The 14,827-nt window shown below is 41.8% G+C and overlaps 2 protein-coding genes across 2 annotated transcripts; both read right to left on the minus strand.

Moving 5' to 3' along the window:
• Nucleotides 1-771: 771 nt before the first annotated feature.
• Nucleotides 772-3,424, minus strand: LOC142204614 (protocadherin gamma-B2-like). Its single transcript, XM_075275923.1, has one exon. It carries the CDS (start codon nucleotides 3,193-3,195, stop codon nucleotides 772-774), a length of 2,424 nt encoding a protein of 807 aa, XP_075132024.1. The 5' UTR covers nucleotides 3,196-3,424.
• A 6,905-nt stretch (nucleotides 3,425-10,329) lies between these two features.
• Nucleotides 10,330-12,842, minus strand: LOC142204615 (protocadherin gamma-B5-like). Its single transcript, XM_075275924.1, has one exon. It carries the CDS (start codon nucleotides 12,712-12,714, stop codon nucleotides 10,330-10,332), a length of 2,385 nt encoding a protein of 794 aa, XP_075132025.1. The 5' UTR covers nucleotides 12,715-12,842.
• Nucleotides 12,843-14,827: the final 1,985 nt, after the last annotated feature.

Genomic DNA, 14,827 nt, shown 5'->3' on the forward strand with positions numbered 1-14,827 from the left:
ATCTGCAGATGACAAGGGCACCTGCTGCTTTCCTGTAATAATACAGTATGTAGTGCTGGGATCTGGAGGAATAACAACTTCATGTGTCTCTAATTGATGGCAGGTCATGTACGGAGCTCAGAGAACTACAATTTCTTCAACACGGGAATTTCCACATTATATTACTTTATAAATTTACATAGCTAAGATAACACAATACATAGACATGGTAAAAGTTTCACCATACTATTAAAGAACACAGCACTGCAATCTAAAAAAAATTACAGACCAACTACTGTACGGCATAAGATATCTCCTGCATAGAAACTGTAGCACTCCAGTGCTGAAAACTCTCTAAAGTTATTTAAAGGGGTGTTCCACTTTTTTGTGGGTATCTTTTGTGGGTATGGTGAGGCTTTAAGTAACCAACAGTATATACTTACCTCTCTGTTCAGCCAGGGATCCAGCATGATGTCTCCACAGAGATCCCAAGTCTTCCAGCTGATCAGTGTCATTGGCTGAAGTGTTCTGTACAGGCCAAAGGTCAGGGAGACCGGGGACCCAAATGGAGACTCTTAGGTGGATCCCCAGCCAAACATAGTATTTATTATTTTAAGACTAGCTATGCCATAAGAATATGAATTGGAGTACTCCTTTAAGTTAACTGCACTTGATTGTTTACTGCTTTACCTCCTTCATATTATGTTCATATTCATATTATGGAACTTTGCATGCTCCTTTCCTTCTTTATTTAGGTACTCCCTTTAAGATAGGTTAATAAATATTGCCTTCTCATACCTGTGCAATGTTGTTAGACTTCAAATTATTGTTGGAGGAATCATTCACAGCCAAGTCTTCAGTATCTATGAGATTGTCTGTTGGGACGTTCTGCACCGGCTTCAGATAAGCAATTTCATTCTGCTTGGAGTCCAGAGTCACACACACATCATATGAGAATGGGAAAGGTAAACTTGTATCACTGATCTCAGAAGGACATCCCAGGGTGAACTGAGGATACACATTTCTACTGTATGGTCCTAAAGATGTTGGGGTAGGACTGTTCTTGCATTTAAAGACTATTGTTATAACCACCGTCACAATAAAAAAAAGTGATATAAGAGCTATGGCTACTACCAGGTAAAATGTTATCTTAGGTGATGATTCTGAATTATTGGGCTGTCGTTTTATCTCCGGTACAACTTGCTGAAAGTTTTCAGCGACAACTAAGTTCATAGTGACTGTAGATGACAGAGATGGGACTCCATTGTCCTTCACCAGAATGATAATTTTTTGTCTCAAGGCCTCTGTGTCTGAAAGATCTCTTCCGATCCTGATTTCTCCAGATCGCTGTTCAATGATAACTAATGTTGGATCAGGGACTTGTAGTAAGTGATAGGAGAGCCAGGCGTTGTGTCCAGAGTCGGCGTCCACTGCGATCACTTTGGTGACCAGATAACCTTTCTCAGCAGAATGAGGAATAAACTCAAATAATGGTGATCCCTCAGTGTCTGGTGATGGGTAGAGGATCTTAGGAGCATTATCATTCTTATCAATGATACATATCCTCACGGTGACATTACTGCTTAGAGGAGGAGAACCACTGTCTTTAGCCATCACCTGGAACTGAAATTCCCGCAACTGTTCATAGTCAAATGATCTCTGGGCATAGAGAACCCCGGTCATTGAGTTTATGGACACATATGAGGATACCGGGATGTTATCTATGTTACTGTTCACAATGCTGTAAGTAATCTTCCCATTATCACCTTGATCAAGATCTGAAGCAAGAATATTCTGGATTGATGTCCCGGGTTGATTATTTTCTATAATGTAGACAATGTAGTTGACTCTCTCAAAAATCGGAGCGTTGTCATTCACATCTGAAATAGTCACCTGAATGGTTTTATTGGTAGACAGTGGAGGAGATCCTTTATCCATACATTGAATGGTGACATTATATACAGAATTCCTTTCTTGATCCATACTAGCTGCGGTTACAAGTTTATAGTAACTACTTGAAGACGGAATTAGTTGAAAAGCAAAAGTGTCTGAAATGTGACAAGTAACATCACCATTTATACCAGAATCTAAATCACGGATATTAATAATTGCGATGACGGTTCCTGGAGGGGAATCTTCTGGAACTGATGCTGACACAGAGGTTATGGTTATTTCAGGAGAATTATCATTGACATCAATCACTTGTATTGACACCTTGCAATGGGTCACATGACCTCCGCCATCTTTCGCCTCTACAGTCATTTCGTAAGTATCTGCTGTTTCATAGTCCAAATTTCCTACTATTTTAATATTTCCATTTACTGCATCTATACTAAATAATTCCTGAGCACTTTCTGGAATGTGGCTGAAAGAATATGAGACTTGTCCATTTGTACCTTCATCTTTATCAGTTGCATTTAAATGGACCACTAGAAATCCAACAGGTGAATCCTCAGGTAATCTTATGTTATATGTGTCTTGAGCAAATGTTGGAAAGTTATCATTAACATCTTGCACAGTGATCTTTATTATGGCAGTGCCAGTTTTCGGAGGTTTACCCCCATCATAAGCAGTTAAAATCAACTCATAGTAACTCTGCTTCTCTCTGTCCAATGATCTTTCTAGAATAATTTCTGGATATTTAATTCCATCTCTGGTAGTTCTTTCTCCAAGTCTAAAATATTCATTGCCAGGGAGTGTATAATTCTGTATGGAATTGGTGCCTAGATCTGGATCTTGGGCATTCCCTAAAGGAAAATGGACTCCAGGTAGAGCAGACTCGCTGATACCTAGATCAAAATATTTCTTAGAAAATGTCGGAGCGTTATCATTCACATCCTGGATTTCTATAGTGATGGTGTAAAAATTCAAAGGATTTTCAATCACGGCCTCCAGGTTTATAAAACAGATTGGTTTAGCCCCACATAATGTCTCTCTATCAATTCTGTCTGATACAATCAAATCACCATTTTCGGAATTTACACTACAATATTGTTTCTTGGTCTGGGAGACAGTTTGCATTTTCCTTATCTGCAGTTCCTTAACATTTATTCCTAGGTCTTTAGCCACATTCCCAACTACAGTGCCCTTCCTTAATTCTTCAGATATAGAGTATTGTAACTGGCCAGCAATCTGCTGGAAGGAGAATAGAAAAGAAATAAATACTTGCCAAGCCATAGCCCTAAGGATCCTGCTTTGTCTTGTAAAATTCTTCATTGTAAGCCGATCTGTCTTTGTGAAGAATTGCTCAGAATAGGGAATATAGATAAAAATCCAAAGTGTTTATGTAAAGATGATCAAGGTGATCCAGACAAGAGATCGAGGGCTCGTGATAGTCCAGTGTTTCCTTTTATAATACACTTTAAGATGAGAATTGGTTTCCACATTGAGATAGAATAAAACATTCTGCAGTCTTAGAGTGACACTCAGAGCTGAAAATAAGGTATTGCAGCATCCAATGTGCTAAGCCTCCAAACCATGTACTTCAATGAAACCATAACAATACAAACACACAGACAATATATACACATATACAGTATATACACACTCATATAGGAAAGGTTACAATTAAGATTTGCACCTAATATAGAAAAGATTTCTTACAACTTAAAGTTTTTTAATACCAAATCTTAAAAGTCTATTGTAGCAACTTAGCAGAATAAATAACATTTTATTTTATTTGTTTAGACTTTTACAGATTAAGTGATTCTAATTATCTTCATGTTTAAGTCATAATGATAAATGAGAAATGTTCTTGTTAGAACTTTTCAATGTTTTATATATTTTAAAAAATATGATTATTAGAGATGAGCGAACAGTGTTCTATCGAACACATGTTCGATCGGATATCAGGGTGTTCGCCATGTTCGAATCGAATCGAACACCACGTGGTAAAGTGCGCCAAAATTCGATTCCCCTCCCACCTTCCCTGGCGCCTTTTTTGCACCAATAACAGCGCAGGGGAGGTGGGACAGGAACTACGACACTGGGGGCATTGAAAAAAATTGGAAAAAGTCATTGGCTGCCGAAATCAGGTGACCTCCATTTTAGACGAATAGTGGATTTCAAATCCGGGTCATATGAGAATGTGAACTTTGTGACTATGAGACAGGGATAGCTGTACAGGCAGGGATAGCTAGGGATAACCTTTATTTAGGGGGGAATGTTATTAAAAATAACTTTTTGGGGCTCTATCGGGTGTGTAATTGTGATTTTTGTGAGATAAACTTTTTCCCATAGGGATGCATTGGCCAGCGCTGATTGGCCGAATTCCGTACTCTGGCCAATCAGTGCTGGCCAATGCATTCTATTAGCTTGATGAAGCAGAGTGTGCACAAGGGTTCAAGCGCACCCTCGGCTCTGATGTAGCAGAGCCGAGGCTGCACAAGGGTTCAAGCGCACCCTCGGCTCTGATGTAGGAGAGCCGAGGGTGCACTTGAACCCTTGTGCACCCTCAGCTCTGCTACATCAGAGCCGAGGGTACGCTTGAACCCTTGTGCACACTCTGCTTCATCAAGCTAATAGAATGCATTGGCCAGCGCTGATTGGCCAATGTATTCTATTAGCCTGATGAAGTAGAGCTGAATGTGTGTGCTAAGCACACACATTCAGCTCTACTTCATCGGGCTAATAGAATGCATTGGCCAGCGCTGATTGGCCAGAGTACGGAACTCGACCAATCAGCGCTGGCTCTGCTGGAGGAGGCGGAGTCTAAGATCGCTCCACACCAGTCTCCATTCAGGTCCGACCTTAGACTCTGCCTCCTCCGGCAGAGCCAGCGCTGATTGGCCGAAGGCTGGCCAATGCATTCCTATGCGAATGCAGAGACTTAGCAGTGCTGAGTCAGTTTTGCTCAACTACACATCTGATGCACACTCGGCACTGCTACATCAGATGTAGCAATCTGATGTAGCAGAGCCGAGGGTGCACTAGAACCCCTGTGCAAACTCAGTTCACGCTAATAGAATGCATTGGCCAGCGCTGATTGGCCAATGCATTCTATTAGCCCGATGAAGTAGAGCTGAATGTGTGTGCTAAGCACACACATTCAGCACTGCTTCATCATGCCAATACAATGCATTAGCCAGTGCTGATTGGCCAGAGTACGGAATTCGGCCAATCAGCGCTGGCTCTGCTGGAGGAGGCGGAGTCTAAGGTCGGACCTGAATGGAGACTGGTGTGGAGCGATCTAGACTCCGCCTCCTCCAGCAGAGCCAGCGCTGATTGGTCGAGTTCCGTACTCTGGCCAATCAGCGCTGGCCAATGCATTCTATTAGCCCGATGAAGTAGAGCTGAATGTGTGTGCTTAGCACACACATTCAGCTCTACTTCATCAGGCTAATAGAATACATTGGCCAATCAGCGCTGGCCAATGCATTCTATTAGCTTGATGAAGCAGAGTGTGCACAAGGGTTCAAGCGCACCCTCGGCTCTGATGTAGCAGAGCCGAGGCTGCACAAGGGTTCAAGTGCACCCTCGGCTCTCCTACATCAGAGCCGAGGGTGCGCTTGAACCCTTGTGCAGCCTCGGCTCTGCTACATCAGAGCCGAGGGTGCGCTTGAACCCTTGTGCACACTCTGCTTCATCAAGCTAATAGAATGCATTGGCCAGCGCTGATTGGCCAGAGTACGGAATTCGGCCAATCAGCGCTGGTCAATGCATTCTATTAGCCCGATGAAGTAGAGCTGAATGTGTGTGCTTAGCACACACATTCAGCTCTACTTCATCAGGCTAATAGAATACATTGGCCAATCAGCGCTGGCCAATGCATTCTATTAGCTTGATGAAGCAGAGTGTGCACAAGGGTTCAAGCGCACCCTCGGCTCTGATGTAGCAGAGCCGAGGCTGCACAAGGGTTCAAGTGCACCCTCGGCTCTCCTACATCAGAGCCGAGGGTGCGCTTGAACCCTTGTGCAGCCTCGGCTCTGCTACATCAGAGCCGAGGGTGCGCTTGAACCCTTGTGCACACTCTGCTTCATCAAGCTAATAGAATGCATTGGCCAGCACTGATTGGCCAGAGTACGGAATTCGGCCAATCAGCGCTGGCCAATGCATTCTATTAGCCCGATGAAGTAGAGCTGAATGTGTGTGCTAAGCACACACATTCAGCACTGCTTCATCACGCCAATACAATGCATTAGCCAGTGCTGATTGGCCAGAGTACGGAATTCGGCCAATCAGCGCTGGCTCTGCTGGAGGAGGCGGAGTCTAAGATCGCTCCACACCAGTCTCCATTCAGGTCCGACCTTAGACTCCGCCTCCTCCAGCAGAGCCAGCGCTGATTGGCCGAATTCCGTACTCTGGCCAATCAGCACTGGCTAATGCATTGTATTGGCTTGATGAAGCAGTGCTGAATGTGTGTGCTTAGCACACACATTCAGCTCTACTTCATCGGGCTAATAGAATGCATTGGCCAGCGCTGATTGGCCGAATTCCGTACTCTGGCCAATCAGCACTGGCTAATGCATTGTATTGGCTTGATGAAGCAGTGCTGAATGTGTGTGCTTAGCACACACATTCAGCTCTACTTCATCGGGCTAATAGAATGCATTGGCCAGCGCTGATTGGCCGAATTCCGTACTCTGGCCAATCAGCACTGGCTAATGCATTGTATTGGCTTGATGAAGCAGTGCTGAATGTGTGTGCTTAGCACACACATTCAGCTCTACTTCATCGGGCTAATAGAATGCATTGGCCAATCAGCGCTGGCCAATGCATTCTATTAGCGTGAACTGAGTTTGCACAGGGGTTCTAGTGCACCCTCGGCTCTGCTACATCAGATTGCTACATCTGATGTAGCAGTGCCGAGTGTGCATCAGATGTGTAGTTGAGCAAAACTGACTCAGCACTGCTAAGTCTGCATTCGCATAGGAATGCATTGGCCAGCCTTCGGCCAATCAGCGCTGGCTCTGCCGGAGGAGGCGGAGTCTAAGGTCGGACCTGAATGGAGACTGGTGTGGAGCGATCTTAGACTCCGCCTCCTCCAGCAGAGCCAGCGCTGATTGGCCGAATTCCGTACTCTGGCCAATCAGCACTGGCTAATGCATTGTATTGGCTTGATGAAGCAGTGCTGAATGTGTGTGCTTAGCACACACATTCAGCTCTACTTCATCGGGCTAATAGAATGCATTGGCCAGCGCTGATTGGCCGAATTCCGTACTCTGGCCAATCAGCACTGGCTAATGCATTGTATTGGCTTGATGAAGCAGTGCTGAATGTGTGTGCTTAGCACACACATTCAGCTCTACTTCATCGGGCTAATAGAATGCATTGGCCAGCGCTGATTGGCCGAATTCCGTACTCTGGCCAATCAGCACTGGCTAATGCATTGTATTGGCTTGATGAAGCAGTGCTGAATGTGTGTGCTTAGCACACACATTCAGCTCTACTTCATCGGGCTAATAGAATGCATTGGCCAATCAGCGCTGGCCAATGCATTCTATTAGCGTGAACTGAGTTTGCACAGGGGTTCTAGTGCACCCTCGGCTCTGCTACATCAGATTGCTACATCTGATGTAGCAGTGCCGAGTGTGCATCAGATGTGTAGTTGAGCAAAACTGACTCAGCACTGCTAAGTCTGCATTCGCATAGGAATGCATTGGCCAGCCTTCGGCCAATCAGCGCTGGCTCTGCCGGAGGAGGCGGAGTCTAAGGTCGGACCTGAATGGAGACTGGTGTGGAGCGATCTTAGACTCCGCCTCCTCCAGCAGAGCCAGCGCTGATTGGCCGAATTCCGTACTCTGGCCAATCAGCACTGGCTAATGCATTGTATTGGCTTGATGAAGCAGTGCTGAATGTGTGTGCTTAGCACACACATTCAGCTCTACTTCATCGGGCTAATAGAATGCATTGGCCAGCGCTGATTGGCCGAATTCCGTACTCTGGCCAATCAGCACTGGCTAATGCATTGTATTGGCTTGATGAAGCAGTGCTGAATGTGTGTGCTTAGCACACACATTCAGCTCTACTTCATCGGGCTAATAGAATGCATTGGCCAATCAGCGCTGGCCAATGCATTCTATTAGCGTGAACTGAGTTTGCACAGGGGTTCTAGTGCACCCTCGGCTCTGCTACATCAGATTGCTACATCTGATGTAGCAGTGCCGAGTGTGCATCAGATGTGTAGTTGAGCAAAACTGACTCAGCACTGCTAAGTCTGCATTCGCATAGGAATGCATTGGCCAGCCTTCGGCCAATCAGCGCTGGCTCTGCCGGAGGAGGCGGAGTCTAAGGTCGGACCTGAATGGAGACTGGTGTGGAGCTATCTTAGACTCCGCCTCCTCCAGCAGAGCCAGCGCTGATTGGTCGAGTTCCGTACTCTGGCCAATCAGCACTGGCCAATGCATTTCTATGGGGAAAAGTTAGCTTGCGAAAATCGCAAACTGACAGGGATTTCCATGAAATAAAGTGACTTTTATGCCCCCAGACATGCTTCCCCTGCTGTCCCAGTGTCATTCCAGGGTGTTGGTATCATTTCCTGGGGTGTCATAGTGGACTTGGTGACCCTCCAGACACGAATTTGGGTTTCCCCCTTAACGAGTTTATGTTCCCCATAGACTATAATGGGGTTCGAAACCCATTCGAACACTCGAACAGTGAGCGGCTGTTCGAATCGAATTTCGAACCTCGAACATTTTAGTGTTCGCTCATCTCTAATGATTATACGTTATCACATCGTGTCCTGGACGGGATTGTGGGGCAGTGAGGAAGGGAGCCCGCCCCCCACTAACTACTTAGGTGCGGGGATCATTACTGACCATAATATTTTCCGTTGATATTGGTCATGTTGAAAACCCCACTAGTTGTTGTGTCTATTACACATCAACATATGGTATTTACCCACCCACACGGAGACGTGTATTCGTGTTTGTTTTTTTTTTGTCTCTTGCGTCACTCAGGGTTCCACACAAGGGATTGCCCTCTTGTACTCTGTGAAAGCGTTCCTTACCATCCAGTGATGACGCTGAGTTGTGTGGAACCCCCTCCTATGCTGATAGTACTTGTCCATAGAGGAGTACTGGGGGGGGCGTTCATCACTGCTCAGCGTCATGGCTGGGCAGTAAGGAATGCCCCCTGTCACAGTACAGCTCAATATACGCTGGAAATGCCCTTCCGACAGTGAAGAGCCTCAGTACCGGCACCGATAGCTCTTCACCGGGGGCACAGAACGGGAAAGCCGAAATCAGCGGCTTTCTAGTGGTGTATTACACCACATGTGCACCAGGAGGTGAAAGGTCCTCTTTAAATACAGAAACTATTGCAAGATATCAAGTCCAAGAAGGAGCGTGTACAACTAAACCACAAGCTAACCATTGATACAGCAGAACGTTACTCTTAAAGCCCTATTACTGCCATGTCTATATTTATAGTTCACATATAACAAGGCGCAGTCTCTAATTCAACTTATACACCAACAACAATTTCAAAGTCTATAAAATGTTTTCTTAAGGAATAATGCTACAGAAAAGTTACAAAGCAGAGGGGCCACACGGTGGCTCAGTGGTTAGCACTGCAGCCTTGCAGTGCTGGAGCCCTGGCGTTCAAATCCCGCCAAGGGCAAAAAACCATCTGCAAGGAGTTTGTATGTTCTCCCCGTGTTTGCATGGATTTCCATCCCATATTCCAAAGACATACTGATAGGGAAAAATGTACATTGTGAGCTCTATGTGGGGCTCACAATCTACATTGAAAAAAAAAAAAAGTTACAAAGCAGAAAGGTCTCCATTCCGTGACTCTACCAAGCTACTTGCCTAGACAATAACTAAGTCTCATACAAGTTCTAAAAATAGTAAAGGTAGTAAAGTGAAAGGCTAACATTTGTATAAATACTAAAGATTATCAAATATGAATATGATCATATGATATGTTTATTGTGACCATGGTGACTATTGTTCGCAGACTGCTTGACATTACCATGAATTTTCAATGGATCTTTCCATTGATCTCAAATGAAACAAAACACTTGTCTAACTATTATAAAATGAGTTGAGCAAAAAATATTACATTTGTGGACAATTGATTTTAATGTGCCAGATATTTGGGGAAACACCACATTTATCTTGGTTTAAGATCTAACTAGATAAATCTCACAAGATTATCAGCCTTAAGAATTTTTTTAAAAAATTGCACTACCCTGTTACCAAGACAAAAGTTGGTCATCTTAGCAGATCTTTAGACTTATATTTTGATCTTTTCCCAAAGAAAAGTAAAAATTCTAACTGATACATTTAATATACAAGCAGTGTTATTTCTTAATAGGAAAAACCTGAAATACTACAATAAAAATAATTAGTATTTGTAGATTTTACTTAGGGAAAAGCAAAACTAATCAAAATACAGCAACAATATTACTCATACCTGGATATTGTTGCTTGGGGGAATGTTGACGTTTGTGGAATCTGTTCCAACAGCCGAATCCTCAGTGTCTATGAGATTGTCTGTTGGGACGTTCTGCACCGGTTTCAGATAAGCAATTTCATTCTGCTTGGAGTCCAGAGTCACACACACATCATATGAGAATGGGAAAGGTAAACTTGTATCACTGATCTCAGAAGGACATCCCAGGGTGAACTGAGGATACACATTTCTATTAAAGGCATCAAAAGATGTGGGACTATATGTTTTTCTGCACTTAGAAATGACCGTGATCAAGACTGTCACAATAAAAACCAGAGAGATGAAGGCGATAGCTATTACCAGGTAGAACGTTGTATTAGAAGTAGTTGCTGAATTATTGGGTTGGGGTCTTATCTCTGGCACAACCTGTTGAAAGTTCTCGGCCACAACCAAGTTTAATGTCACTGTAGATGACAGAGATGGGACTCCATTATCCTTCACCAGGACCACAAGCTTTTGTCTTAAAGACTCTGTGTCTGGAAGATCTCGTTCAATCCTGATTTCTCCAGTATATTGTCCAATATTGAATAAAGTTGGATCAGGGACTTGTAGTAAGTGATAAGAGAGCCAGGCATTGTGTCCAGAGTCGGCGTCCACTGCGATCACTTTGGTGACTAGATAACCTTTCTCAGCAGAATGAGGAATAAACTCAAATAATGGTGATCCCTCAGTGTCTGGTGATGGGTAGAGGATCTTAGGAGCGTTATCATTCTTATCAATGATACATATCCTCACGGTGACATTACTGCTTAGAGGAGGAGATCCACTGTCTTTAGCCATCACCTGGAACTGAAATTCCCGCAACTGTTCATAGTCATATGATCTCTGGGCATAGAGAACCCCGGTCATTGAGTTTATGGACACATATGATGTGACTGGGATGTCATCAATATTACTGGTAATGATAGAATATGTGACCCTAGCATTCTCATTTTCATCCAAGTCAGATGCATAGATATTCAGTATTGATGTTCCTGCTGGGGTGTGCTCCGGGATATAGGAAATATAAAGTGGTTTTCCAAAAACTGGAGCATTGTCATTCACATCTGAGACAGTAATATGAACTGTTTTCTCAGTTACTATTGGAGGAGAACCTTCATCTTCTGCGATAATTGTGATGTTATATGCCGAGGTTCCTTCTCTGTCTAGTAGACCTGCAGTTACAAGCTTGTAGTAGTTATTGGAGGATGGAAGTAATTTTAGAGCCTTTGTGTCAGATATGTAACAGTTCACATCTCCATATTTCCCAGAGTCCAAATCCTTCACATTTATTAATGCTACAAGGGTCCCAGGTGCGGAGTCCTCAGATATTGGTGTAGACAGTGACGTAATGGTTATTTCTGGAGCATTGTCATTAAGATCCACAATTTGTATTGAGACAGTACATTTGGCAACAAGGCCTCCACCATCCGTAGCTTTTACGGTCATCTCATACATCTGTGTTGTTTCATAGTCCAGTTTTCCTATAGTCTTAATGACTCCGGTTTGAGGATCGATGGTAAATACTTCTCTTGCATTTTCAGGAATATGACTGAATGAATATGAGATTTCGGCATTGGTCCCTTCATCTTTATCACTGGCATTCAGGTGTAGAGCTGTATATCCAACTGGCAGATTTTCATCCAAACTAATTTTATAATTTATTTTACTAAATTCTGGATAATTGTCATTGGCATCCTGAACATCAATCTTGACAATGGCAGTTCCAGTTTTTATAGGTTTTCCTCCATCAGATGCAGTTAAAATTAATTCATATTTTTGTTGCTTCTCACGATCCAAAGATTGTACCAAAGTTAGCTCAGGATATATCACTCCAATCTCAGGTTTTTCCACCAATGAGAAGTACGGGTTGGGACTTAGACTATAACTTTGTATAGAATTGGTTCCTAGATCTGGATCCTTTGCGTGCTCAAGAACAAATCTTGCACCAGGCAAAGCAAATTCACTTATTCTGATATTAAATATTTCATTTGGAAATCCTGGTGAGTTATCATTTATATCTTGGATATTAATTTTTACTGAATAAATGTTAACAGGATTTTCTGCCAAAATTTCAAGATCCAGAAAGCAGCTCTGCTCCGACCCACACATCTCCTCTCTGTCTATCCTGTCACTGACATATAAATTCCCATTTTCAGCACTGATATTGAAATAATTTCTGTTGTGATGAGAAACAATTCTTAATTTTCTCATCTTGAGGTTGCTGCTGTCTAATCCTAAATCTTCTGCGACATTCCCAATGATAGAATTCAGCTTCAGCTCCTCCAGAATTGAGTAGTCAAATTGACTGGAAGTAGCCATAGAAAAGACAGAAAAGTAGAAGAGTACTTGCCATTCCATGTCCTGTGTATAGTAAGATGAATCCTCGTATTCAAATAAGCTGAAGGTTATTGTCCTAATCACAAAATAAGGAAGGGATCCAGAAATGCAGCCCTGCTCCTTGTTCAGATTTGCTGTGTGTATGTATTAAAAAATCACTAGCTCCACATGCTGTTCAGAGAGCTGATCTGTATCCTTAGGCAACAGCACCATCATGAGGATTCATTCATGTACTACAAATAAGAAACATTCTTATACTAAATATTTGAAATATTTTTTGTTTATTTGCAACAAAAAGCAATTATTTTGAAATTATTTTAAATTTGTAATTTAAACTTCTATATAAATTTTTATTTTTTTGAATTTACATTTTCTTGCAATTATTTTACAATAATTGTTCTTCCTTTCAAATCTCTTGTTTAAAGCTAATATTTAAATGATACAATAGAAATAAACTTTTTATATCTCGATGACTTAAGTTAAGTTAATTCTCAGTTGTTACTTATTGATTTAAAAAAAATCACAACATTCTAATATAAAAAGAGTGATAAAATGGAAATTGTAAAACGGAAGATCTAAATTTAATGTTTATTAATATCATGTTAATTAAAATTTGCATGCAATAAACTATAGGCAGACAAAAAAATTCTGAATAATAATCCATAAAGTAAAAGTATTTATTAGGACTTTAGCCTTTCTCTAGATTTCTCCTGCATTTATACCATATTTCAAGTTCCCCAGTTAGAGATAATGTATATTTAGGAATTTATCAATTTTTTAAAATCAAGTTTCCATGTAAATTTACTTATTATTTTGATACTTATTTATTCCCATGTCATGATCCAAATTTAAATAAAATATCAAAACCGTGCTGTTTTTACCTTGGTCACCGAACCTTGACAATAAGTTAACAATTCCTCTTTTAGGCCCCATGTTGCAAAAACGCAGCATTTTACATTACCTGCAAAGTGGATGAGAATATGGCTAATCCCATTCACACATTGTAGGAAAAAATTGGCTACGGACCCCAAATCGATTGCGTTACAGGTAATTCTATGATCTTGTATAATACAGTTTCTTTGGTAGACCCTTGGCTGACATGGCGACTGCTCCGCACCATTAAACCAGTTCATGGAATGCCTATGTGATGAGCCAGGACTGCACCGTAACATGTCAGCAAATGTTAATCTCTATTACCTTCCTATAGTGATATACTATGATGGTGCAGAGCAGGAAGGGTTCAAAGTTTTAATATAGAAATTAAGAATTTACCAAATACTTAAAGTAACTGAATCATCAGAAAGTTCCATATTTAGTTCAGGTGTTATTATACAAATGTGTAAAGATATTTTATCTGATTTGCAATCTACAATCTAAGTGATATCTGTCCTTCCCCGGCAGTTTATTACATTGTAGTTCACTTGGTACTTGGCAGCTTTCCCCTCCTGGTCACTCTGATAAGAGCAGCGACTTCTACATGTATTTATCTATTGACCTTTTTAAAATTTTTGTACAATTTGCAGCTTTTATAAAACACATAAATTGTTATCTTGTCTACGTATATGACGTAGAAAGAATGAGTATGTTTCCAATATGGCAACCACCAAAGAAGTCTTAAGGTAAATATAAATTGCTACATTACAAAATTAGAATCTCAATTCCCATTCATTTCAGTTCTCTTCTACATTCCTTATGTAAATATAGTTAAAGTAATAATAAAGTACATGATATATTAGTGACGAAGCGGTGTCCAATACATCAGTCAGACTCATCTCACTAAATCAATGCTTTTGTACTGCCTACGTTATAGTCTCTGTCCAAATCTTAATAAATGGATTCAGCGATTCCTGGGCCTCCCATTTTCACAATGAAGAATTTGTAAAAACTGACCAAAATAAAAAAATTCATCCTAAAACAGATATGTGACTGGACACATTGAACTCAATGAAGTAGAATTCACATGGCCCCAGCCTCTTCATAAATCAGGTGCATGCCCCTGTGCCAAGATGGAAGTCTACGCCAGTTAGGAACTTGTGTATATTTACATTACAACTCTCAATACTCAAGGTATCCGGCAGAGGCATCTCCCCCCCCCCCACTCTGACGATATTCGCACAATGTCATGAGCAAGGCG

Source organism: Leptodactylus fuscus, chromosome 5, assembly GCF_031893055.1.
Source record: "Leptodactylus fuscus isolate aLepFus1 chromosome 5, aLepFus1.hap2, whole genome shotgun sequence".
NCBI classification, from domain to species: domain Eukaryota; kingdom Metazoa; phylum Chordata; class Amphibia; order Anura; family Leptodactylidae; genus Leptodactylus; species Leptodactylus fuscus.

Coding starts and splice junctions, on each gene's coding strand:
- LOC142204615 (XM_075275924.1), bottom strand. CDS start 12,714: ATGGAATGGCAAGTACTCTTCTACTTTTCTGTCTTTTCTATGGCTACT.
- LOC142204614 (XM_075275923.1), bottom strand. CDS start 3,195: ATGAAGAATTTTACAAGACAAAGCAGGATCCTTAGGGCTATGGCTTGG.